Genomic DNA, 27335 nt, shown 5'->3' with positions numbered 1-27335 from the left:
TTTAGTTATATGGGATACAAATGATATCATTAAAATAATAAATCGAACATAAGAGTAGACCCAGTCACCATGTGGCGCAGTCAAAAATCAATAACTTAAATAGTGTTTGGTTAGAGAGGAAGTTCTCTGATTTATAGTTGATGTTGAGTCAACATTGTTGACTGATTATCTGATTATTGATGATGTTGATCCGTTACCATTGACTAGATAAAAGAATAGACGTAGCATGCCGTGTTCCAAGATTACTGCATCAACCAGATGATGGATGTGGGCAAAGTGCTATAAAATGTTTGTGAAAAGATATGTGTCACTGTTTTGTCGTTCCTTACAATTCTTTGTGCAACAAGTTTGCACCATTTTTCCAAATGTTTACGAAGTAATGCATAAATATACTTGTATATCTCGCTTTTATATCGCTATATGTATACCGTTTTGAATTATCTTATGACGTGACTTGTGGGCTCCAGATACTCCGTTATCTTGGAACACTGCGTCTATAAGTATATAAGGTTTATGGTTACGATAAAAAACCAGAGAAGTGGAGTTCTAATTCTAAATCCATAGATTACCATCAGATGGAGACACGAACGACTTCAACCGCCTATAGTCGAATAGCGTTTTTCACCGAAAGCACAGGTGATTCGCGGTAGAAGTTTGTGTCAATATTTAATTTATAATATTATAATAATTACCCGGTTACTTCATATAACGCGTGAAGAATGTTGATTAAAGTGAAGGTAAGAACAATTATCAGCGATATTGGACATAAAACTGTTATAATCAGACCGGAAAATATTCTAACCTTGTTTCAGACTCTCACAGGGAAAGAGGCAAGTAATTGCAAAATGATATAATAAACCTTCCATCGATTTGCCGTTACGAGCGCGCAGTTACAGTATTTCGATGTACTTCTCAAAAAACAAGTAACGGGAACATTCTTTTCAGCGAGATTGTTTTTGTCATCCGAGAATAGAAAAGTTTTGACTTTTGATGTGTTGTTTAATAACTAATCGACTTCATCGAGTTTTCATATCCTTCTATGCATTGTATCGTTCTAACGTTGTATTATGTTCACATATTTTATTGAAAGATTAGGCAAACTCGCGAGTCTCACTGTTATCAAGAGTGTTGTTGTTCTCATAGATCGAAATAGATATAGAACCCACAGATAAAGTGGAAAGGATCAAGGAAAGGGTAGAAGAGAAGGAAGGTATACCTCCGCAACAACAACGATTAATATTCTCTGGAAAGCAAATGTAGGTATAATTGCAAGTAGAAATATTTATACAGTTGTACAAGAAAACACGTTCTTTATAGAGAGAATTAGGCTCGAGAATGCTTTATTTAAAGTCTTGCATGGTATGAAAATCCTTGAAGCAAGGCGTTACGCATAATCCTACATTACAATAAGCACAATAATATCGTGATTCCTTTCTCACTCCTTTGGTCGCGCAAACCTTACATCTTCTTGTAGCGTTAATCTTCTTCGGAGTTGACGGAATGTACTCTGGAAAGTGACTTTGCGTAGTCCTTACTGAATCTGACTCGCATAGTGGTTTCGGTCTCCTTGTCCCTGTTCCATCAATCACGATGTTTCAACGTTATTTATTCCAGCATTTTTGTTTAATTGTTTGTTTGTGAATCAAAATTATGCATCTTATAATTACAATGAAACTTATAAATTGCATGAACCGTGCAACATATTTGTGTCTTTGGGATTCGATTAAATTCTAAAGCAATCTAAAACGTGATTTGAAGGGATATAAGTATAACGGGATGTTCTGTTGTTTTTCTAGGAGCGATGACAAAACGGCGCAAGACTATAAAGTCCAAGGTGGATCGGTATTGCATTTGGTACTCGCGTTGAGGGGAGGTGTACAATTACAATAACGACATTCCTCAGTTTTGATACGCTGATACGACGAACGTTAAGAAATGTACAAGATCAGCCACGAAAATATATTCAGATATTTTCCAACGTTATTTCATGCGCACTGTGCTTGCAAGGACTCAACGATCATCTTTGTTTCTCAATATGATTGACGAACGGTTACATCTAGAATTTGAAATAAATATTTAATAAAATGATTCATCCATAGAGCCCTAGTGTCTCTCCGTTTCGATGAAACGATATAATATACTCGACAGGATCCGTTTGCGCTACGAACGCGTCCCTCTAGTCCCTCTCTCGTCCTACCGGTAGTAGAAAATCTTGGAAGCCTGTTCTGCGTACAAGCGAGACCCGATCCGTAATTCGTAATCCGCAATTCGCGACTCGCAAACCGAGTGGAGGATAGACCAACAAGGACTACAGCACTACGATATTCGACCCGCACTCAGTTCCTATGATATTTGCTGTTATGAGTGGCCAAGCTCCACTTTGTTTTGAAAAATCGCTGGCAGATATTGCAGTACGCGGTAGAAGTTCGTGATTCTTCGTGTTTCGATGTAATGTGCCGTAGAAGAGCGTGCTGCGTTGTAAACGTAATACCGCATTTATCGCAGAATGATCCTGGCGAATGCAAACTCCATGCCGGTGTCCTTGCGTGTGACTCTATAAATTTTATTTCTTCTTATAAACTAACACTATATAACGGAACAGGATAGTTTGTTTGTTTTTTGTTTTGTCTTTTCATTTTATTCTTGTCGCGTTTAATAATATCTCGTTCGAGGCAACGTTCTCTCGTGACCATTCAAAAATTACTCTACGGTCGTTCTCATTTACGTAAAAACAGTTAGCCATTGATGCGTCACTACCATTCACCTATCGATGCAAGATTGTACTCGAACAAGAAAGAAAACATGAAAATGTCGAAACAAACGATGTCAGTGTGTCTATTCTCTAAACGCAAGAACGAGCCACGTTTCTACGAAATCGGTAAATCGACACGAAGTAACGAGGGATTTCCGACGAGCTGGGATTCTTGGATCTTCGCGAACTTTTGCTCCTCCCCTCGATCAACCACCCTTAACAATTCCTCTCGCCCGATTACGCGTGTTGTCCGACTTATTCAAAGCAGTCTCCAAGAATCTCAGCGGTCGTTCCGCGAGGAATAAACAGTCGAGAATAGTTTGTGCAGTTTCCCAAATTCGCGCAACGTGTAAGCAGAACACTGTTAGACGCCAGCACTAGTTCAAAGTACGCCGAAGCACCCGCTCGCTGAACGCACCGAAGACCGAAGACAGTGTGCCGAGCCGCATACGTATAGTATGTACTTATGTATAATATATTCATTAACGATTCCTCGCGTCGCGCGTCGCGTCGTCCTCCGCGTTCCGTGAAAAACATCAAGACTGAAGCTTCCATTGTAAATCGATTTATTTACATTGCTGTAATAACATTTTAAAGCATAGTTTTATACCGCTTTTTTTTTTGTTTCTTTGAGTTCGCTTACAAGCTCACAATGAAGTACGTACACGTAACAGAATCTATCGAAACGAAAAGTTTGCGACGATCGACGATATCTACAGCGATCGCTTCTACGCGATCTGCGCGTTCAAGCACGCCATAGTTTCCCAACGTGCAGGCTGAACGGGGGGTGCGTTCGAGATTCTATTTACTTTCAATCGGATTTTTTCACATTCTATCTACCGGAAGCCTACGATGTAAAAATATTTAAACAATTCCTTTCAGATAACAATCCCAAATGATATAACTAAACCGTGTTACTGCAAAAATCTGTTTGACCGATAAAAAAATTCTAGAAAGATGCTACAAGCCGAAAAACTTTGGGAAACTATGAGGCACGAGATCGAAACGAAAAATCTTACGAAAATATAGTGTACCGTTTCTGTGTGTTTGTTTGATTGTGTGTGGCGTGTGTGTGTGTGTATGCGTGTGTAGATATAGTGTGTGATATTTACCCATGCGTCGTGCTGCGTTCGCGAAAACTTTCTGACTTTCCGAACGCGATTGTTTGTTGCAAACTGATCGTTTCTCGTAAATGCACTGATCCTTGGACACGACGGACGAAGTATCGTTCGATCGGTACGACGACGAGACGGTGCCCGTGAGAATGATCTATCGAACTATCGTTGAAATTGTTAGCGTGGTCTATCGCGCAGGACACGACACAAACTCGCACACCGTCGTTCTACATTGTACCTTACTTACGGGCTAAGTCTTACGAGCTAAGAGAAAAACGTCTCGCACCAATCAAGTACATGTTCCGCTCGACATTCGATTAATTACAACGCGACGAATCCGACGCGATTGATTGCTCGGAAAGAGTTCTCTCTCTCTTTCTCTTTCTCTCTATCATTCGTTCGTTCGATCTCTCACGCACTCACCCGCACTCTCAGCCATTCTCTCTTCATCGAAGCTTCGTGCGATCTTAACAGCGAACAACTACACTTTTTTTTGTTTCGTTAATCTACGTAAACCTACGATTAAGTGCTTTATCCTGCGGAAAACACATTGTTCCAGTTCGAAAGAGGAAAATCAAAAAGAACTCTTGTACGGTACGATTCGTTTGTTAGAGGATACGGCGTGTGCATAGAAATTTCACGAATTTATCGCATATACATTGCTCGGCGAAATCGACGAAAAATTACGCGTGCGCGCGCATAATCGATCAATCTCGGTCGAAAAGAAACGGTGAATTTGTCGATCTACGAAAGAGAACGGAAAAAAAATCGAACTTTCAGAACCTTTCTAGAGGTTCGCGCCTTCTTTTTTTTTTTTATTATCGTAATTACATCGTCGCAATGACACGTTAATGAAACATCGTTTCTTTATTGGATATAATATAACAACGTACACATAGGACTTATATAGCGTAAGATTCTGAAGCAACGTTGATCATTGAAATCGAACGAATCGCGATAAAGCGGTACACAATGTTATAGCCAATACGTAAAAGTTCGACTTTTTCGAGTGAGATCGCTATCGTCGACGATCACGAAAGAGAGCTTTGGGAAAACTCGCGAGGAGCTGCGCGACGAGCTTTCCGAAATCCGATCCTCCTGTTCCGTTCAAGAAACTCGCGCTTGTTCTTCTCGACATCGGCAACGATGACCGCGATGATCGCGAGGAAACTAAGGATTCGAGCGAATGCAAAGGACAACACAGTCCGTTCGAAACAACGGAACGGAACGAAATCGAAAGCAGCCCTTGGTCGAGGGCTTTTGGGGGGGGGGGAATCGTGTTTCCACTTCCGGGAGTAGGAACGCAACGAAAGGGTCAGGGCCGTAGAACGGATTCGTAGCTTTCACACCGGATCGATCGATCCTCGAAATTCTCTTCCACGTCCTATAGACTACAGATCGTAGACTGTAGACGGTAGATCATAGGCGAACGAACAAGTATTCTCTAAATTTTCATCGAATCTCGTACACACACAGAGACAATGTTTACACGAAGCCACCGGCGAAAAGAATAAAGGAATAAAACTGTGTTCGGTTCTCTTATAGTCTCTCATACGCGTTCAACTGTGGTAAACATCTGGAAAGTCAATACTGTAGAATCTGTAAAACTATATTCGAGTGTAAGGCACTGTCTATGCGCTCCTTCGAAGCAGCTAAAATCCATCTTGGTCGCAACGAAAAGGTCGAGTATATGCGAACAACGGACGTGTAAACAGAGTCGGTGTAACATTCCGATTGATTTTTCACCGTAACGTGTGACCCGCGTTCGTAACATTGTAATTCTCTCTCTCTCTTTCTCTCTCTCTCTTTTTCTCTATTGATATGGACATCTCACAATGTAGTCTCTAGACGCTATTTATTTGTCAACTAACGTAGAATATTCGTTTTGCGCGTCATTGGTAACGATCGCTTGTCGAACAACTGTTTCATCTTGTCGTTCTCGGTCTCGAAACGATAGCTGTACCTAATCTACCTAGTCGCACAGCACAAGCTTCAACTTACTGAAAAATTTTGCTTGCGGCCTCGTTTGGAGGACTCTGGCCCGGCACTGTGCCGTCGTCGATCGAACAAAATCTATCGTCGGTATTTCGAACACTTCGGACAAGATCAAATCAGACGATGTTTCAGCGACAACGCTTCAGCGCCGTACAGTAATGACTAGAATCGATACAAAGTCGAGGACGAGCTATTACACTCTGAACTAAATAATATGCATCTCGATCCTCATTCGCGAGGCTCGCGTCCGCGGATCAGAAGATAGGTGTATATCTCGCCGCGAAATCGTAACGGAGAGGCAAACGAAACGGTAGATAAAATAGAAGTCCGGACGATCAACGAACGTCGACGGTTCGGGTTGTTGGACGTTGGACAACTACTCTCTATTGGAAACCGACAGTGAGATCGGGAAACGATAAATAAGATTAAGTCTCATGTTACTGTCCTCGAATTTCTGGTTCCAAGGATTCGCGCGTCGGACGTTCACGCTAACAGTTTTTCACCACGCAACACAATGATCACTGTCCAAAGAAGAATCGCGACCACGTGAAATTCCTGCCCCCGTCTCTCACGACGAATTCCGTGCGGCGTGTCGATCACGCTTAGTCTTTCCACGGATATCTGTTTAAGACCGAATTTCATTGTCTTTTTTCGTACGAAATAGTTCTTGTTCGCTGTACAAGTACGGAGGTATTTCGAAATCCCGTACGAAAGGGGTTGATCGTGGAAATCGAACGTAACAATAAGAAAAAGGCGGGAGAACCCCGCCATTGCTGCTGCCGGTGCTGTTTGTTGCTGGTGCTACCGTATTCGACGCGGATGGGAAACGAAAGCCGAAAACTCGAAAGGAGAAAGTAAAGGGTAGTCGACGCGCGAGTAACTCGACAGGAAAGGAAAGAATAAAACCAGGGCGGAGCGAGAAGCAATGTTCCTCGGCGCATCAACGTTCAAATCTACGAGTCCAATTCGTTTTTCGAGCTGCGCTGCTTCTGGATCGTTTTTTGCAATTGCATGTTATGTTTCAGACGCATGTGACGCCGCAGGTCGGTTCTACGACTGAGAGTGGTGTGACATAGGATGCAGGTTGTCTGGTTGCGATGCACTTCAAGGTGCTGGGTCAGCGAAGCAAGGTGCTTGTAAACGCTTCCGCAGAGTCTGCACGAAAAACGCCCTGGACCCTGCATCACCACTTGACCAGTTGTATCGCCAACATGCTTCCGATTGCGTCCCACCCCCCCTGCAACACATTAACAGCCACGTCACCCGCCGATTCCTCATTCCTTGGTTTCTAATCAATTACATTTGATCAATCAGTCAGACAATGGGGGACAGTAACACGTGTAACACAGACTAGATATACTCGTAGGCTCTACCTGTGCTGGCTGATACTATTTTCCCTCGTTTGCGTCGCACTTCTATCCCCATCCACCCCTGTCCAATACAGCCGATCCTCTTCGTCTCTTACTTAGTTGGCGACCACCCCCGATCCTCGGCCGATCCGGAAAACTTGTTCGTTTCTTTCCTTCTTTCTTTACTCGCTAGCGTTTGCTTCATTGCTTTTAATGCTTGCTCGCTTGCTTGTTTCTTTGTTTCTATCCCCCGCAATCGTGCGACGCTAACCAGGGAAAAGCGTACCTGTTACCGCGCCTGTTGTCTCGCCACCATCGATTGTGATCGTGGATCCTCGGTTGATTCGGGATCGACCGACGATCGCACTCCGTCCAACAAAATTTTCCTTGCGTTCCGATAATCGGCAGGCGATTTGCAGGTCCTGCTTCGATCGTGAAGACTACGCGAATTTTTCTCGCGCTCTCGAGACTATTTCGAGTTAGCTAGGACCGTCCGGGGTAGTATCGTTCACGCGTAAAACATGTAATTTCGTTTTTATACCTTGTCGAGCGAGACGAGGCAGTAAACGTAGAGTTAGTAGACTGGCACAGCACTGTCTCGTCTCGTTCGACATAGAACCGTCTGAAGTCCAAGGAATTTTGTAAGAAAGTTTCGCGTAGCTTCCCAGATCGAAGGGCAAGAAATTCTGAAAGTTGAACGTGGAGAGTATCGCTTCGCCGAGCGATTATCGGAACGCGAAATGGGTGTGCCGTTCGTATCGAACGGCGTCAGCGTTCCAACGAGTTCTTCGGATTTCTGGTTCTATCGCGACAGCTATAGCATCAACCGTGTTCAGACGGCGATGCGTCTCGATTGCTATTAGTGTGCCAACATCGAACAGAAAAATAGAGAGACGTGGCAGTGAGAAGCGTGAAGATTTCCAAGCGTAGTTTGATTTACGCGACACGCGATAGGGATTGCTGGAGGTGAAACCCAATTACACCGTGCGACAACACCGTCTTTCAAACAAAACCACCACACACCGGGCTCCCGTAATCCATGACGCCGTGAAATCAGGTCTCACGGGGACAATGTTCCGCGGCGAAAAGGCTCGATCATTTGTTTCTTTTTTTTTTCCCCCGCGCTCCGTTGTCCGTCGATCGATAAATCGCGCGTTTGCTCGCAGACGCCGATCCGCTAATTTTTCTCTCTGTGTTTGTCGCATCCTCGCCATCGCGATTTGCGTTTCTCGTAACGATCTCGAGTCTCGTTCGATCGGTCGCATACTTACTTCACCGACATTTCGTTTAACGATGCGCACGACCGATTTTTACAACATTTTTACACAGCGTGATCGTATGAAAATTTTGACAAGATACCACGAGATATATATATATATTATATTATATTTTGTATTCAAGAAAAATGACTCGGTTCAATTCACATGTTTAAACTTTATTCACACATAAATTTTTTTGTTCCACTTACATCGTTAACTCGCATAAGCCAAACATAGGATTACGTAATGATATATTATAATATTTTTACGTGTATATATATGTATATATATATATACTTTCTTTCTATATATACACACATATATATATATATATTTATAGATTTATGTATATATATATATTTATATATATATATATTTATATAGATGTTTCTTATTTTTATAAATAATCAGAGAAAGAAATATCAATTCGTCTAAGGTAATAATTGGCAATCTTGTACTTATTTGTATTATGGCTTCTGAGGAATGTGCACATTCGTTTCCTTTAAATTAAATATACGTGTCTACCATGTACGTGTGTGTAAATAAACGCGTGTATGCATCTCTCTATGGTATTCCCGGTTCTTCGCAGAACTCAACTTACATCTTAACGTAAGCTAACATAAATAGAAAAAAGAAGTAGAGTAATCAACGTACAAAGAAATATATTCGTATTAGTACGTGTCTGTGTTTGGGTTGGTAGGTGGGTGGATCGATTCTGTGTGTGTTCGTGTGTGTCCGCGTGTATCGCGCTAAACATCGATTCGTGCCACTAGCGAAGTGTTGCTAATTCCGATAAAATACGTCGAAATTATATAATAAAATTGTAAACGTGCAAGTTGTGCGACGCAAAGTAGAACAAGCACGAAACGTATCGCATGCGATCGCAAAATGTAAACGCAAGCACTATTGATCCTTGCTTGGAGGAAGATTTGCTATTTCGTTAAAAGCCTCTAGAACGAATCGTTCAATTCGGACTGTTCGGGCAACTCGAGCGATAAATGGAGTCACCGCCGCCGGTCACGATTCGATTCCTATTCAAAACTGAAATTGAATAACGCGCGCGCGACTAGCGACTTGCGACTTCCCACCGATTATTGTATAGATCAGGCCTGGGCAACTGGTGCTCCGAGAGTCGATGACGTAGGATAGGCTACTCCCAACAGGCCACCGGAGCGCGATAGTGGGAGTTCGGAGGCGCACTGATTGCCCAAGCCTGGTATAGATACTACACGAGAACAAAACGACGATCAACGATCGATCGCCGAGTTGTCCCAATCTCGCGTCTGCAAACTAGCTTCGATTTGTACTTGGTCACGTCGCGATCAAGCTGTCGCGTTCTCTATAATAGGTACTGTAGGATTTTCGAAAAAAAAAGAGGTTGCGACCTCGAACTCTCCGACTTTTTATCTAATCTCCGTACGTATTTGGTCTGGCGCGATATCCCACAGTACTTTTATGTATATAATCGTATACTATATACAGAATATACGCGGTATAGTTTTCCGACTCGTTGCGCTCGATTCGCAACGTTTCGTGGCTTTGGCATACAGCAAAGATTGCATACGAAAAGGAAACGCGAATAAGAGATCGCATCGTGGATGCATCGTTTCCATTGTCGATCCAGCAATAGCCTCTTTGTAATTGCACAATAGGAAAAAGGAAATAAAAATAAATTGAAAGGGTATTCCCAGTGTGTTCAACACAAAAAACAAAATTTTTTTCTTCGCACTTTCCTCGCGGTTTCGTATCTTAAAAATCCATTTCCGGAGTTTTAATGTGGAACCGTGAGATTTCACGTTGAACGAAGAATTGCACGTGTCCGAATTGCTTCCAATCGACGGATGACTCTCGGAAGAGAGTTGCTAAACGGCGTAAACATGATTCCGCGCGTAAACAGACATCAGAGAGATTTCAAATTCTGACAAGAAAGGTATTTTGATCCCGACGAAATCGATAAGTCACTGACAAATTTCAAGAAAAAACGTGACGCGCGAGCTACTAGGAAAACCCCTCGAGCGAGGATGGCTGGCTCGCCGCGTGCCAGGGGCAAGGTTCTTTGGATTAAAATTCAGTTCTAATGGCGTCAGGCCGAAACGTAAACGAAATTCCAACGAAAAAGAAAGTGAAAATGAACGTGAGAAAGGAAAAGAACAAACAATAAAGCACAACAAAAAATTAAACGAGAAGACAGGCAACATAAAAATAATATAGAGCGAAGGTGTTATAACATTCGCGTCGACGACGCGATAAACATATAAACGAAAATAAAATTCTGTGTAGAGATATACATATACGTGACGCGTATACGTGTCCGTGCGGTACGGATACGGTCACCGGGGTATTATAGAAATATACATCTATACGTATACGCGGTTAGGACCGCGAGTACGGAAAATTTGGCGAATTTCCGAGCTTAAAATTAAAATATACGAGTATGTTCGATACACGAGCGAGCAAGTGCGACACGTGCTCACCGTCAAACAATAGATCAGGGAAAATGGCACGATCTTTGGTACTAGATTGTACATACGATTAAAAGAAAAACGAAACGTTATCGTCTCTCTCGGTACCGCCGCGCGTAGAAAAATAGTGCTAAAGCGATCGCGCTGTTTCGAACAGCGGGGCTCAGTTTCGGCTCCGTCGAGACGTTCGATGCTTTGGTAACGAATCTACCTACGGCTCTTTTCGGCGACGCTGTGTGCTCGCCGAAAAAAAACGAACCACGGAGAAGGCTGACGTGCGATCCCGAAGGGTTTCGCGATCGTGGGTTCCCCACGGAATCGCCTTAGGAACAGATCGAGATCGAAATCGAAGCGATCGGAGCCTCGAAACCAATTAAACGAATTACTGTTCGGTTGCGCGTCTCGCCCAATCGTTTCGCGGTCGTTCGATCGATCGCACGAAGAAAGATGCACATTCCTCCTTAACGCTATTAAGTACCGAACTCATTTGACTAGATAAAATAATTTGCTTTTTTTTTTCTTCCCGCCTGTGTACGTCTTTGGTTACAAAATCGTTTACTTAGGAGTTCCGCGGTTGGCCGCGGGCACACGATCTCTTCTCATTCCCGTCAACTCTTTAATCTTCGTCTTCCTCCTTCGTCTCCTTCTCCCAGTTTTCCCTCCTGTTTCTCTTCGGTTACTCTTCGTTCTCCTCTTCGTCTTTCTCTTTTCTTACATGCATATACACATATACATAAAGGTAGGTGCGACACGCGCGCGCGCGCGTACCCGCAAATGACTAGGGCGTACGTACAGTGTAAGACAGGCATCTTTTTTTTTTTTTAAATAGGTTTCCCGTCGACGACTAGAGTGGAATAGATTGTAGGTACACGATGAACGCCGTGCGCGGCGGTTGCAACGACTTTCGATTTCCCGCGAGACGCGAACGAAAATCCGATTATTTTTGAGTCGCGCGAACACAATCGTGAACCGGTACGTCCGATTATCTTATCGGAAAATTGTTCGCTGGGCGAACGCGAGTCGGACTCCGTAACTAATAAATAATCTACACGATGACAAGATACGCGGCGGTCTAAAACAAAGACTAAAATCTAAAATTCGTTCCGGAAACGACGGAGAAAATGAGAAGCAGACACGAGGGGGGGCCGTGCTGCTCGAATTAAAGGACGAATCAAATCCTTTCGCTGGCAACGACACGAACGTTCTCCGGTTCGAAGAATCGTTTGTATCGCCGACAGCGACGAATATACTCGAGGTTCGGATCGTCGAGAAAGCGATGGTCGTCCGTGCTAGATCCGATTCCTCGTAACACGTCGGATGGTTCTCCGATGCTGGTAGTTCCGTTGAAACCCACGTTCGTCAATTTGAACGTTGGTCCGACGAGTTACGAGGAATGATCGTTAGAACGGACGCACATCGGTCTCTGGAAGAAGACTCTAAACAGGGTGGGCGGCTATATATCTCTCGACTATCCTCTCTCTGTAACGTCGACGGGTGTCTCTACGTGGTGATGTAGGTGGTGGTGGTGGTGATAGTAGTTGTAGTTGTCAGAGTTGTAGTTTTCTGTGGTTTGTCGTGGCCGGCTTAGGGAGAAAATTCGCACTAAGGAATAGGACTAGAGGTGATTCGTTCGACGCTGCTCTCCCTAATGCGTATGGTGGTGTAGGTGGCGCTGGATTCGAGGCCGTCGGTGGGACTTCCGGCGTTTTGTCGGGCGATGGCCGCGGAAGAGACGGAAATTGGGGTCGGTGGATGCGGAGCGGGCGTCGCGGCGGATGCGTCGACCGGACAGCCGGGCACGACGCTCGCGGCTGTTGCGTTGCTAGTCACGACGGCGGTGGTAGCCGCGCTCGCTGTTGCGGTCGCGGAACTCGCGGCCGACCCGGAGGCGTTCCCTCCTACGGTGGCTGCGGCTGCGGCTACGGCTGCGGCGTTCGCGACTGCGGCTGCGGCTGCTGCTGTCGTCCCCATCCCCAGCCAGCCGTGCCGATTTTTTAAGTGTCTCTTCATGTGGGTGGTGCGGCTCAGCACCTTGTGACACACCGGACACTGTGTCGTTCCCTTGTGCATGTTCATGTGTTTGTACATCGAGTCCCGATTCCAAAACGTTTTACCGCAGAGTTTGCACGAATGCGACGGCTGTTCGATGACCACCGTACGAGAATCTAAATCAGATATAAACACGTTCATGTGGTAGTGCGTGCGCCCGATGCCCGATCATCGGTGTGTCTGTATCCCTATCGTGTCGCGTCGTGTGGTATTCTGTCGTATTCGCGTCCGTAATCAGTGATCTGTCGTCTGTGTATTGTCTATTTTCTGTAATCGTCTCTCTGTTTAGTAGTGTTTAGCAATTTTCGTCGCGTTCCGTCAGATCGTGGTCGTGTACGGTGCCTAGTGTTTGTCTTTCGTCGAGGAACGAAGAAATCGACCATTGAACAACACCACAAGCTACATCGATCGAGTAACGAGTTCCGGCAACGTCGCGCACGCACCTATTCCCTTTTATCCGTTTCGTTCGATAGGTACATATTTCCGTTTTATATTTTGTTCTCTAATCTGGTCTCTAATCATCGTCATCTCGGTTTCCTCGTTAATTCGTTCTCTTATTCTCGGTTTCTCTCGTTTTCCAACGGACGCGTCGTGTTCCCTATCTACATTGCACTCTCACTCGCTCACTACTACGTCTCCTTCGATCCATCAACGGTACCAGGAGATGAACGGCAAGATAAAAAAAGGCAGCACACACGATCAGTCGTATACAAGGAAGAGCAATCACGATGCGATATAAAACACGCAATCGTAAAAAACTGGTTGGAGCGATTGTCATGCTACTGTGTACGGGGTGTTCTGTGGAGGTACGGGGGAGAGATATAATCAAAATAAAAGAAATGTCAACGACAACAAAAGTAAAAAAAAAGAAACAACGTGTGTACGAACAAAAGAATATTCAATGTTCAATATTCATGCAGAAGAATACGTATTGTACAGTCCTATTTGGAGAAGTGTGCGGCGTCGATCGGTTGCAGTTAGATCGTGAATGCAAATTGAAAAGTCACACATCAAGCATTTGTTTTTTTTTTTTGTTTGGTGATTACGGCGATCGTACGACGGCGCGCACGCGCGCGCGTTCGGAGAGCGCGATCAACTATATCAACATCGATCGGCGATCAGGCACAGCGAAAACACCCGCGGACGTTCCCGCGCTTCTCGTGCGCAAGTGAACCGACAATCATGTACTCCTTCTCAAGCCGATGCTCAATCGCGTCCTACGCGAGCGTGGCTGGTGCGTGATACGGAATATGTGAATCATCGGTCGCGAACGATCATCCGCGATCCGTTCCGTCCCGCGCAGCATCAAAAAATACAAGCCATTTTCTACGTGCTGTTTATTTCTCAATGTTCGTAAATACAAAGGAAGATCTCGGGCGATCCGTTGTGTTCGCAACAAATTGTACGCTGTCTACGGTGTACGCATTCTCGTAGCCTCCCTCTCCTCTCCTACTTTCTCCTATCCTGTTCGGCACCAACGTCGCGTCATTTCGATCGTGAAGAGCGAAGACGGCAGCGGCGAGCAGCCCTGGGGAGCACGGAGAACGCTCTTCGTGGAGCATTTGTGCGCGCAAAACTAGCTCCGCGGTACTCGCAACCGCGTTGTCGAAATCACGAGGAAATCAGTCTATCCGAGAAGGAACTCTCGCCCCTTCGGGACGAAGCGCGGTCGAAAAGAAACCCGACCGAATTTACGGAAAAATCTGATCGGCGTCCTGACCGGATTCGTCGCTTCCGAAATTTGAGCAGCTGTGTATCGAGACCGTTGTGTCGATGCCAGGAGATTACTTTCGATTTTCGTGTTTCGGCGGGGCGGGGAACATTCGGTCCGGTTTCTTTTCGATAGCCGCTCGTAGAATGGAAAGCAACGGGAAGGACGAAGTGAAAGACGCGCTCCTTTTGGCCCTCGCCGGGCGAAAATAGAAAATAGAAAATCTATCCTAGGATCGCGAGGCGTTGTCGCGATTCCGGTCAGTCTCGTGCTATTTGACGCCGTGTACGTTCAACATGTGACACCGCATCGTGTACTTTCGGGTGAAGACGACTTGGCAGATCGGGCACACTGTGTCTCCCCTGTGTATGCTACGGTGGTGAGCCAAGGAATCGCCTCGACTGTAAGTGCGACCGCAGACGTCGCACACCCACCGACCTCTCTCGTCGTGCAGTGGCTTAGACCTGCGCCTTATCCTTTCGAACCCGATACTCGTCTGTTGTTGCTGTTGTTGTGGTTGTTGTTGCTGTTGCTGTTCCGACAGGAACGACAGTTCTCGCTGTAGCTGTTCGTGCGGTGGTTGTTGTGGCTGTTGTTGTTGTTGTTGTTGTTGTTGCGGGTAATCTTGCTGCAGTTCCTCGCGAGGATGCTGTCGATGATGTTGATGACGAGGACGATGATGATTCCCAATAGGCGTGGTATCGTGCTTTGGTTCTGCGCACACAATCCAAAGTGTTCCCATACACACAGACAGCCTCATACTTATGGGATATAGGTTCGGCGGGGTTGTTCGGTATGCTTCGAACCTCGAGAGCACGAGACTTTGCTTCCCGTCGCCAGTACTCGTTGCTTGTCTTTTCGTTTAGCTTTTTTTTTATTGCATTTTCGTTCGCTTTTTGTCCGTCCCGTTTGTTCTACGATGGATCGGTCGGGCTTCGGACAGGAATGGTCGGTTTATCAAGAAATAGAGAGAGAGAGAAAGAGGGAAAGATAGAACGAGAGATAGAGAAAGAGAGAGAAACTAATCAAAACGCTCGAAAAGCTTTAGAAGTTCGGAATGGTGCGAGCTTTTTCTCGGCGCTGCGAAACGTCTTTTCGGTCGCGTGTCGTCCGGCTTGTCTTTCATTCGCCCCCTCCCCACCCCCGGTTTTCCCAATCATTTCGTCTCCCGTGTTCGTGACTAACTGATGAAACTAGTTTGCATTCAGTCGTCAAGTTATTCGTGTTGTTCGCAAACGACTGGACTATACGGATCCCTACGGTTCTTTAGACTAATTCATAAAAATTGAGATCGCAACGAAATTTTTTTCCTCTGTCACGCGGTCTACCAAATGGCGTAAAAAACGAACGCGTAAAACCGACAATGTAAAAGGAAGAATGCGCGAGATCGACGGAAAGGACGGATAAGGGTGGATTCACCGCGGCGCGGTGAAAAGAAACCAACATTCGTGACAACATTTCGACACATACTAATGAAAAAGTACATATGTATTTTCTTTGTTTTTTCACCGCACAGGTCATCTCGCTGCTCCACTATAAATCCACCCTAAGAATTGAACGCGTGCAGCCACCGCGAACGACATGACAGTCCTACTGTGGTGAGGTGACAAGAAGGCAGTGTCGCCAGATCGAGGAAATCGAGGGGAATACAGTTTGCCCCCTCTCTGATAACCAGATTAATACCGTGACCAATTTACGGTCTTAGTGGAGGATGTTGGAGTATGCTCATGGTGCTGGAATGGGATAATGGAAGGGAAGTTTTGGTCGATTCTGGCGACACTGCAAGAAGGTCCCCGGAACAAGACTTGCGTTCCCACTCTACGACGCTATTCCCCCCGCCGCGGCTTGGTCACGTGACGCGTTTGGTCCAGTACTGGCAGAGAGAGAGTCTTGTCATCTCACCACAATACGCATGGAACGGATCGCGAGTTCGACGAAGCCGATCAAACCGAAGAAACGAGAAACGCGTTCGCGTCGGCTGAAAAACCTCGGATTTGGAAGCGTGAAGCGAGTGAAACAAAAGGATGCATATACATATACGTATGTACATCGTATTATGTATATATATACATAAATATATATATTTGTTCGGAGAGTTTTATTGAAACTTCCTAACAATAATTCTCAAATATCAACGTATATCTCCCTCGAGACTGTTTCGTCCCGTCTAGCAAAATCGTATACAAACATCCTGTAATAATATGAAACTTGAGTTATAAATAGGTGGAACGCGTTGACGCGTAAACATAAAAAATACGAACGGAGGTACGCAACGCATATTATACTGTTTAAGGTTTACGGAATGAAGTGAGCGTGATCGCGCCGATCTACTCGAACGTAGTAAAACGTAAAGAAGAAGAAACCTTATTCGATAAGGCCACGGTGCGGCAGCGGGGGTAAAACGATTTCAAACTCCTCGAGTCTCGATTAATTTCTACGTACTTTCTACGCGTCTTTCTGAGGAACTTTACGTATTTTCGCGTCATCTTTCGTCGATGGCACCTTACGAGTCTTCTGGCATATCAGTCTGTCGAACGCGTACAGAAGCGACGCTTGCCTCGATCTGATCGAGCGGCAAACACGTTCGGCGAGTATTTCGGTCGACTTTTATCGCGGGAACCTCTCGGACTGGTTCACAGGCTTAATCGTGTAGGACGTGAATGCGCTAAGAGCGTGTAAAACTAAGTAAAAAAGAAATATAAAAAAGATAGTACGAATAAGAGCAGGTGGGAAAAAGAAAGTTGTGGACGAACGACGACGGCGGGATTGGCAAGCGACGCAAAAACGATATCACATATCGTTGTATATCGATTAATGGATCGCACAAGGTTCTTTTTTGCTCTCTCGTCGATCGGTACCGATCCGTTCTCGCCGTTCGAACGAAAATTCCCGCGCGTTAAAACGATCGAACGGGACGATAATATCAGTTGCGAAAGTTCAATTTAGCGTCGACACTGAACGTGCACTTGTGGATCCGCAGCAAATGCGCTTTCATGTCGTAACTTCGACTGAAGATGCGCTGGCAAATCGGACACCTCGTTTGCCCCGTGTGCAAATCCTTGTGCAGTGTCAACGACATCGGATGCTTGAAACCCTTCCAACAAATTCTACAGCGAAACAACAATTCAGTGTCCGTGGACTGACCGTAGTCATCGTCCGAGACGAGGTCCGCGGTTCCAGGACCGCCGCTACCACCCCCGCCCCCAGCGGTATCTCCTGCTCTGGTATATTCTACAAATAAACATAACAAACACACAAGATCACCTCTGGCGTTAACCACTCTCTGTCGCGCACCTTTACCGTCACCTATACCTGTACATGTATACCTGTACCTCTAGCTATACCTAACTCTACGAAACGGGAGGACTGGACACAAACGCACGAACTACGCGGTACCGGTCGCAAGCATTTCGCACGAACTCTTCGACAACTTTTATTTGACTTACAGGTTTTGTAGTCGAAATTTGCCACCTTTTTACCAATCATAATCCATCCTCTCGAAATTTAATGCGTTTCATCGCGTGTAACCACGAACCAGATGTGGAATACAAAATCTTTGGAAAATATGATGGTAAAAATAGTGAAGTGTATACATATTGTAGAGGCTACTACACATTTTCTCCAGATTATGTACATTCAATTCATGTAGTAGTCTCCTAAAGAAGTTCGCAAAATACTTGAAGAAACCGTGAAGGGTTTGCCTTTTGGGTGCAAAGTATTGTTTCATTCTCGAGCCACCCACAAGATGAATTCGCAAGTGTTAATTTGGTCTGTGCAAGGATGAATCCAATCTGTAAAACGGTGAATTCGGTCCGTGTACAAAGAGTTAATTTCGAGTGGAAAGCCTGTGTACCGCGGTCCCCATAGTCTCGAATACTAGTATGCTGTGTTCGATTTACGATCTGCCAGAAGCGTCGGAATATATCCGAAAGAATTTCGATTCGATCCTAGCCAAGGTTACAAAATCTTGCGAAAATGATAATGCCGATGCAAAGCGGTGCATTCGAGAAGACGTGACCGACCGTCGACTGGCAGTGAATACTACATACTCTGTGACGCGGTGATATCGATCGAGTCGTTTGATCGTGGATTTCCACGGATTTTGGCGTAGTCTGGTTCCCTTGCCGTGCGTAGAAAGCGCAAGCTGAATAGAATAAGTCCGATCAGACCAAACAGAGAGACAGAGGGCATCAAATCTACCGAATGGATACACCACCGAAAAAAAAAAATAGATTGAAGCTCGCCAAGTTCCCAGGCTGCCGAGATACACGTCGGAAGTGACAAGAACGCCTCGAAGCCTCCATCGTCCGCCATTTGCCGATCGCTACCCGCCGTCCGTCGTCCACACAGAGTCGCCAGATCGAGGCTTGTGTGCCCACTCTACATTCCCCTTCTACGACGTTATGCCCCCGCGGCCAGGTCACGTGACGACGCTAACCGGCAGAGAGAGGGTGAGACATTCCCTTCAATTCGTGCTCCCGCCCCTGATCTGGCGACTCTGCGTCCACTATCGGCTATCCTTCTTGATGCCGACCGAGTCGCAACATAGGTTTCGGGAAAAGGGTAAGCTCTCGTCGATTACAACTGATTCGGTTCCTTTTTTATTACAGATCTGTCTATGCATCTTCTCACGTATTTCACAAAAATTGCCTGCCGCGAGACCATTTGCCGTCGAATTGCGCGGCGTCCCGTTACAACGTTTTACGCTGCGTTCGATCGACGATGTCGACGGAGAAAAGGTATATATAAATATATATATATTCGGCAAAGGAAAAGACAGAGAACGGACTGGACGGCATATATATATCGTTCGAATTCTGGGTCTCCCCGAAGAGCTACGCTACAGAGAAGGTTCGAGCGCCGGGCAACCTTCCGAGTACTACCGGATCCGCAGATCAACTATGTCAGTCTGTGAGTGCTCCCAAGAGAGAGAGCATTCGTTACTCGACTCGACGAGACGTAGCGCGCGAACTTACTTCTAAGAGATCTTCGTAACGTTGGAACGGCAACGACAAAGAACGCGTCGACTCTCGCGGAGATACCGCCGCGCGTACGGTACCCGTCCATTTTCCTTTTTCGTTGGACGCAACGAGAATACAACAAGAAAAAACCGGACGAGTACGCGATCCTAGAGATTATCATTAAAACAAAGAGTTATCCGGTCAACGAGTTCACCTCGTCGCAGTCTTATGTATACAGTCAAAGATAAATTAATACGACCTACGTGTCAACCTAAAGGTAATCCTATCGCTAACGCTGAAGTGTACAAAAACGGTTGCCGAGGAGAGCGTCATCGTCGTCGTCGTCGTCGTCGTTGTTCCTGCGAATACTAGTCTAACCGATAATTTACAATAACACGCGAGTTATAAATAAACGTTATGAGATAAGCGAACGATACGAATCCGAGAATGTCCGAGATGGATCCTCGAAACCTCCGGTGCTCCGAATTTCAAAGGGAGTCTCGTTTTCGACGGAGGAATCGCGAGGCACGCGACGCACGCGAGAACGATCACCGGCAGAGGACCGCCCCCCCCCGTTCGAACCTCGCATTTCCACGGCAACGCGCGGCCACGGGCGAGGCAAACGGTCCGTTTCTCGGCCGCGAGCGAAAAAAGAACGTCATCGTTTTCCGTATCGATCGCAACGAGAAGGCACCAAACATTTCCCCTCCCATCCTCGATCTCCAGTCCTAGTCCCAGGGTACCAGTCCCAGTCCCAGCCAACGTCCCCCTCCTCCGCCTCCTCTTACTCACTCTCTCTCTCTCTCTTTCTCTCTCTTTCTCTCCTATTATAGTTTCCTGAATTCGCGTATCGCCGGGGTGAAAGAGCGAAAGAACGAAAGGATCGAAGGAAGAAGAAGAAGAAGACGAAGAAGAAGAAGAATAATAACGATACTCGAACATAAGCACGGAGGACACCGATCGTAATTAGTTGAGTAACGATATTAACTCGACGCGGCCGGAGGGGGCGAGTTGGTGCTATGGGGGCGGGATGTGCGGTATGGCGCGCATTTTATGGAAATCGACGAAACATGGCCAGCGGCACAAACAGGCATTGCAGGGCCAACATTTGAAGCGCGTCTGCCTGAGCTTTCCACGTGATGTGACCATTCCGCGCTGCTTGCAGTGTACACATACTTTTCCGTGGCCGTTTGCTTTGCTGAGGCTATGCGGCTGACCAGATACGTACGTAATCCCTCCTGGAGAAAACACATTGGCCAAACACTTTCGGTTAGTCAGATCTTAAGTATATGTGCACATGCAGGCAACCATTAGTAAGGAAATGTCTTTTTGTAACTTATACACTTTGATTACCGTTTTTGCATATGTTCTCAATACATCTTTATCGCATCTAATTTGTATTTATTTTTTTTTCTGCTTTTGTTTTAATGACCAATCCCAGCACCAACCAATCCCGTAGCCGTGAAAGCCAGTCTAGAGTATATCAGCGATACACCAGTGAACCACCCGCGAGATGTGTTCTGTACGTAGATACATAGGTGTATATATTATATTGTACATATATATATATGTATGTATTGTATATATATATATGTACAATATACGCGTGTATTGTAGATGGAAACATAGCATCGAAGATTCACAGGTGTTCCGGGTGTGCTAACCGAATCTCTCGCATCAGTCGTTCTCTTTTCTCTCGTTCGGTCTCTCGTCGGTCTCGCGAGCTCGCAAACCTCTCTCCACTCCGTCCCCGAACCACGAAATCGTTGTCGTCGTCTACATCTTCTTCTCTGTTCTGTTTCGTTTCGTTTCGTTCCCTCCCCACCCGTGTGACCCAGCCCTAATTCGTTCATCCGATTCGCAACAACGCAGCCTGGCAAACACGATCGATTCGTGAAATCTTCTCTCTGGATCGCAAACAGGATCGTCTCGTCTCGTCTCGGAGATATTCGTTCTACTCCAAACGTTGGTCGAACAGCGTGTGTATACGTTTAGTCGGTCCGCCGTGTTCCAGCGTCAATGTTCACGTGGGGAACGTGTGAATCGGCCTTGTTGGGTAAACTCTTCCACTCGGGAACCGTGAGACACGGGCATCGTGTGTCGATCTCTTGGACATCGATGTACAATTTACGATTCACACTTTTCCGATTTATTTTTGGTTCGGTCCACGATTTCTCGGGTTGCGACGTCTCGAGCACGCCGCAATCGCAACTCACTTCCGCTTCCGTCTATATTGGTTCACTCAGCGTTCGGCTTACAGTTTTCATTCGTTTCTCGCAGAAAGAGAGTGAATGAGAGAGAAAATCAGAATGAATGAGAGAGAGAGAGAGAGAAAGAAAGTGTGAGAAAGAAAGAAAGAAAGAGAGAGAGAGAGAGAAAGAAACGGAAGGAAATCGAAAGGAGAACGCTTCGAGGAGACTTGGTTTTTTTGTCCGGTGGTTTTCGACCGGTTGCGGATCAAATGCATCGGTCGATTCGTGCTCCTGCTTGGACCGGGTAGCAACGATCGACGCGAGGATGTTCTGCTTACCTACCTGCCAGAATTCTTGTCTAAGTTGATACGAATCTCGGATCGGGTCGCGTTATCGCTTGTTATCGCGTCGAGCCGAACCGGGGCCGAAAGAAAAGACGATTACGCGATCGCGTGTACATACGAAAGACCGAGCGTGTCGCTCTATCGATCGAACGTTGATGACGGCGAGTCAGCGGTGTTCGAATTCGTTCGCGTTCGGGTTCTAGAGGCGTTATATCGATTCGACCTGATTATCGGATTCCCACGCACCCATATATCGATCTCTTCAAGTATCGCGATGCACAACGAGAAGAAAGGATAAGTATACACACAGAGAGCGAGGTATTAAAGTATAGAAGAAGAACCGTGTAAATACATGCTATTATCGACAGCACCATCACCGTTGCTACGTCAAATTAGTCGTCTGGCAAGGCTACAAGATTTTCGTAACGATAATCAATATGTTGTGACTAAGGTCTCGCAAGTTAATCTTAAGTATCGCCGTTAATAGCAATCGCCGTGTTTTCATTTTATTCCAGACACACGTAACCGTAGAGCGAACGGATCGCGAATCGCAGCGTCAACGACGACACCACAAGGAACGCGGTACGATCGTTTCGGAACTCGACTATTAGAATCTGAGCCCGCGACTCGTTCAGGCCTGACGAAATCCCGACAGCAACGGAATTCCCAACGATTTTAAGATTAACTTTGCATGCAAGCGATGCGGCATGTGCGACAGCGAATGATACACGCGCGCGCGCGCCCGCGCGAGCGATCGAATATTGCCCTGTACAGTTCTACGGTTCTTACGGAAGTAAATCACCCGATACCAGCATTGAGAAAGTATTTTAGTGTATACAGAAGAGTATGCTTACAGTTAGTGCGCATAAGGAGTATAAATGATAGGTGGCTTTGTTGTTTGAGTTATTATAGGAATGTAGATGATTGTCGGCACACATACAGCACTTGGCAATGCTCGCTAATGTCTACGGTTCAACCTACACCCCGAGTGCCTGTACACCATTTAACGTTTATTCCAAAAACCATGCATTCTGTACTCGCTATATAGTACAGTATTTTCTTTTTTTCTATACGATTAATAAGAGGTAAAGTGACTTTCTAATAACACAGCAGGAAATGCATTTCTCCAAAAAATTTCTTGCAAGACGTTCTCACGTCTGCACGGATCGTCGACGCCGCGCGCGATCGTTTCGTTAACGCGGCAGTTCATTTATATCGTGTTTCTCTTTTCGGTTTTTCCACGAGTCGAGTGACAAACAAAAACAATGGAAACAACTAAAGTGAACGAAACAGATGAATTGCAGTTACAAGATCGTTATCGCGCGCGCGTCCGATGGATCTTAATTTCCTTGGAAAACTTCTCTCTTTTCCGTTATCCCGCGAGATTCGTTCGAGTCCACGAGCGAATCAAACGCGTGCTAACGTTCGAACGCTGTTTTTGATGCTTTTATGCTTGTCGTTAGGAGTCTTTGAAAAATTTTGGTACCCGTTCGAACGGTGCGAAGCAGTTGTATTGCACACACGCTACCGAATTTCTTGCACGATTTTCCGTTATCAAAGAATAAGTTCACGCAACTATTCCCACGGATCGATCAAAGAAATTAATCCCCTCCTACACCGCACAATTCAACGTCAAACTCGACTCAATCTAATCCAAGTTACGTATAAATTATATATGTAGGTGTGGAAGGACTGTTTTGTATCCACGTGAACGGAGAATGCGCCGCACGCGCGTTGCATCTGCATCTCGATAGAATACTAGAGCTTTGCCAAAGGAGACAAGATTTTTTGTTCGGTGTGCGAACGCAACGCAACGCGACGCGACTCAACTGTCCGCGACTGTGCTCGACTTGGAGCCGACTGCGAAGGACTGTGACCGACTGTGATCGCCAGTCAATGGTTCGCGGAGAAAATTTGTCGATCGACAAATATTAACGGGCGCGATACGTGGGCACAAAACATAAAACTCACTGCCATGCCATCTCTTTTAGTTTGGGGTAACCGGAATTTCGCAAAATATTATCAATTTCGAACAGGCTTCGCCGAAGTATACTATCAAAGTACGAGTCACCGGTCGAGATCTCCCAAATGTTAAAAGATATGGCAAAGCATAGCGTTTGCATTCTGCAGACACAGGGAAAGATAGCGATTGAGAAACACTTACCCTGCACTGCTTCTTGCGTTAATCTTTCCCCGGATGTACCAGGTTTCGAAAGTAGGTGTCCTAATTCAAACACAAAATTACGATATTACATTATAGCGCGTCGCAGCGTTACGATAACACTGTCCAACAAATTGTAGTTTTTCCTCGCGCTCCGGTAATCGAGTGGTGGCGATTCTCCGTGACTATTCGACAGATCGAATAACGAATGTTCATTTCGCAAGACATAAAAAGATAATCTACCCGACTCCGTTTTCGACCAGAGGACACAAGTGTGGCGGCGGCTGAAATGTGTGGGAGACGAGGGAAAGGAAATGGAGCGTTTCGTCTTGGGCTTGAGACATCGTAAGGTAGTAGCGGGAAAGGTGTTGTCCAATTGCCCACCTGCTGGCAAGCGCAGATGGCCACCACACCAGAAATCGGAACGTGAAGAAGAAAGAAAAATTTGTTGGACGGTGCAAGATGGTCGGCTGTTAATCATTCATGTATACGCACTATTGTACTTCTTACCGACATCCGTTGATTGTTTGAGATCCAGATTATCCGAAGTAGATTGACTACTCGAATAAAACGTTTGACTGATATCGGGTTTCTGGTCTTGATCAGGCGTATTGGACGACGTGTCTTCTATACCCATCTTATTTAACGAACTGTCTCCTAAACTCTGATCCTCGTAACTACAGCTACTTCCGTCTTGTACTAAATATTCAGGCATTTCCAATTTCAAGTTCGGCATTAGAGGAATTATTTCAACGGGATCGGAACCGGTCGACGTCTGATTCTCCGAGGTTTTGTTTTCAGAGTCTTTCGCGGCCAAGGCGTTACCAGCCGCCTTCTCCGTGTTCGCGTTTGCGTTCGCGTTCGCATTCTCTCGACATTTTCGTCTTTTGCTTGGTGGAGCATCTGGTTGCAGATCGACTGCGTGATAAGGCAAAGGAGACGACGGTGACTTGTTCCTTTTGCTATCCGTTGATTTACTAGACGTGTTCTGAAGTTGAATTTCTGGCTCGTTGGGAATTTCCATCTCCTCCTGAAACGTGATTTTGACGTTAGTCAAATTTCTCCGACAATTATTCGATGGGAATGCGACTCAAACGGACGTGCCTCCACCAAACTGTCGTTATCTTTTCCTGTGCCATCTGTCAGACCTTGTACCGCCAATAGTTCCGCCGTAGTTAGAAAACTGGCTAGTTGTTCTTGAACCACGTTCACCTCTCCCTGATACATGAAATCGACCAACGCCGCCAAATCGTCAAACTTTACATTACGAAATATTATAACTGGATGCTGACACGGATTTTCCTGTGACAAATCAAATGGTATCAAGAAGGAGTTTCTGATATGTATATAAAGTAATATATATATACAACAGCCAATATTGCTCAGCTTTACCTTAAACAAATCCCTGAAATATGTACTACACGCGGACAGGAGCATCTTATGTGCCCTTATTCTCTTTCCCTCGCAGCTCAACGTTACATCGACCAAGTCCTCTTCTGTCCTCAACGTGTCGAACGCACAAGTAATGTGCTTTAAATAATTATTCCACCTAAGAGAGAACTGTTGGCTCGAACCCATGCTGCTTCTCTACAATAACATAGATATACCGTTGAAACGATCAGAAAACTTCTCCGTTTGCAGAGACCGAGAGAGAAATAAAAACGTAACACGCAATACTTTTTCGTTTTGTTCATGCGTTTAATACTCATAAACGATGTTTTACCGTTTCTTGCAATGATCACGCTCCCCAAAATAATGCGAGTGAGGTCGAGAAGTTTGTGGCTCTTAACACGTAGCACGATTACTATTGTCGATTAGCGGTCGCACGATGTGTCCGTCGGAACGATTTAGTTATTAAATGTATGTGGAAGTGGCTCTGTCGCGTTACTCTCGATACGTTCGCCGAAAAATAAAAACTGTAAACAGTAAAGCGGAATAGAATTTCATGGCACTATGGAAGGTTCACGGGTTCCGCATGTAGATGAAAAGTGGCGTCGATCTACCAAACGATTTTAACGTTATGTAATTGCATCGTACTAAACGGTCTTTATACGCGGTCGAACGACTTTTCGCAAGATTCTGTGTCACTTTAAAAGCCACACTTCTCGATTAAATGACAGCTGGTAGCCATTTTCCTTCAGGAAAACGCGTAAGATGCGCGAAAAGAACTCCACTTCCTATAGAAACCACGCGCGATGCGTGGGACGTCGCGATACATGTGTGGAACACCGTGCAGACCTTGTCATTGGTGAATTTTTCTTTCTACCGATTTCTATGAACGTGAACGTTGTTTTTATATATATATATATACATATTTTTATTCGATCCACAAAGATAACGATTGAAAAATCTCTCATAGTATCTTACAATTAATATTTTCATTGTGATTCATCGAGTATAGCTATTTTCTCAATAACTTATATATAACAAATCCTCACTATGTACATATAGATATCCGCGTAACCATTTTCTTGAAACCAAGTAGAAAGAATTTCATCGTGAACCAATAACAAGTATAGTCGTTATTGTTTATCATTTCTACAGTAATTCCTCATAACTGAAATATATAATTGAACAGAGCATTTTGTCTCTCTCACACGCAAACATATATTTTAGGGCCAGTTCACAGAGCCAACATTTTCACAGAGTAACGCCTTCGTAATTTCTCTAGATTACCACTATGCCATCATAATCATTTTCAAATTATAATCCACTTACCATAAAGTACATTTTTCCCTTCTTCAATTTGACCCCTCAGAAATGAAACAATCTCGCGAGGGAAGCATCGAAATGTTGTCTTATGTTCGAATGTGAATGATTCTTGCCACTCTTGCTATAAGACGAAATGCAAACTCCGACAAGAATCATATGCCCCGTTCGGGGGTCCGTACAGCGTCATTCCATGTAGCGACGAAACACTCAAACTGCTAGCTGAAAGTCTCGACGGATAACAAATAGAATTATCGCATTGCTTGCCTCGCCCGG

At 45.2% G+C, this 27335-nt stretch overlaps 3 protein-coding genes across 14 annotated transcripts; 1 reads left to right on the top strand and 2 right to left on the bottom strand.

Moving 5' to 3' along the window:
* Positions 1-579: 579 nt before the first annotated feature.
* Positions 580-2100, top strand: Nedd8 (Nedd8 ubiquitin like modifier). The gene is made up of 4 exons (XM_076428378.1): positions 580-737; positions 813-830; positions 1144-1256; positions 1797-2100. The coding sequence occupies exons 1-4, from the start codon at positions 720-722 to the stop codon at positions 1888-1890; spliced, it is 243 nt and encodes an 80-aa protein (XP_076284493.1). The 5' UTR covers positions 580-719; the 3' UTR covers positions 1891-2100.
* Positions 1308-27214, bottom strand: LOC143210972 (uncharacterized). 12 transcript variants are annotated; one of them, XM_076428348.1, is made up of 6 exons: positions 27069-27214; positions 25743-25937; positions 25455-25652; positions 24861-25380; positions 24354-24413; positions 1308-1573 (listed from the first exon to the last, which is right to left on the bottom strand). In XM_076428348.1, exons 1-6 carry the CDS (start codon positions 27078-27080, stop codon positions 1341-1343), a joined length of 1218 nt encoding a protein of 405 aa, XP_076284463.1. In that variant the 5' UTR covers positions 27081-27214; the 3' UTR covers positions 1308-1340. The 12 variants fall into 12 exon arrangements, with proteins under 12 accessions (XP_076284463.1, XP_076284460.1, XP_076284462.1 ...); XM_076428345.1 differs by having other exon boundaries at positions 24846-25380; positions 27069-27213; XM_076428347.1 differs by lacking the exon at positions 1308-1573 and adding an exon at positions 2175-2554 and having other exon boundaries at positions 24846-25380; positions 27069-27213.
* Positions 8851-13122, bottom strand: LOC143210988 (uncharacterized). The gene has a single exon (XM_076428373.1). It carries the CDS (start codon positions 13120-13122, stop codon positions 12535-12537), a length of 588 nt encoding a protein of 195 aa, XP_076284488.1. The 3' UTR covers positions 8851-12534.
* Positions 27215-27335: the final 121 nt, after the last annotated feature.

The sequence above is a fragment of the Lasioglossum baleicum genome, chromosome 7 (assembly GCF_051020765.1).
Source record: "Lasioglossum baleicum chromosome 7, iyLasBale1, whole genome shotgun sequence".
Classification (NCBI taxonomy): domain Eukaryota; kingdom Metazoa; phylum Arthropoda; class Insecta; order Hymenoptera; family Halictidae; genus Lasioglossum; species Lasioglossum baleicum.
The sequence above is the reverse complement of the archived record's forward strand: the minus strand, read 5'-3'. Positions and strand labels throughout refer to the sequence as shown.

What these genes read in the sequence shown, in the direction of transcription:
- LOC143210972 (XM_076428338.1), bottom strand. An exon ending in ATTTCAGGGATTTGTTTAAG is followed by an intron (nt 25,653 to 25,742) that starts GTAAAGCTGAGC and finishes GATTTGTCACAG; the next exon opens with GAAAATCCGTGTCAGCATCC. An exon ending in AACGCAAGAAGCAGTGCAGG is followed by an intron (nt 15,407 to 24,353) that starts GTAAGTGTTTCT and finishes TTGTGTGCGCAG; the next exon opens with AACCAAAGCACGATACCACG.
- Nedd8 (XM_076428378.1), top strand. An exon ending in ATATTCTCTGGAAAGCAAAT is followed by an intron (nt 1,257 to 1,796) that starts GTAGGTATAATT and finishes TTGTTTTTCTAG; the next exon opens with GAGCGATGACAAAACGGCGC.
- LOC143210988 (XM_076428373.1), bottom strand. Translation starts at nt 13,122, where the DNA reads ATGAACGTGTTTATATCTGATTTAGATTCTCGTACGGTGGTCATCGAA.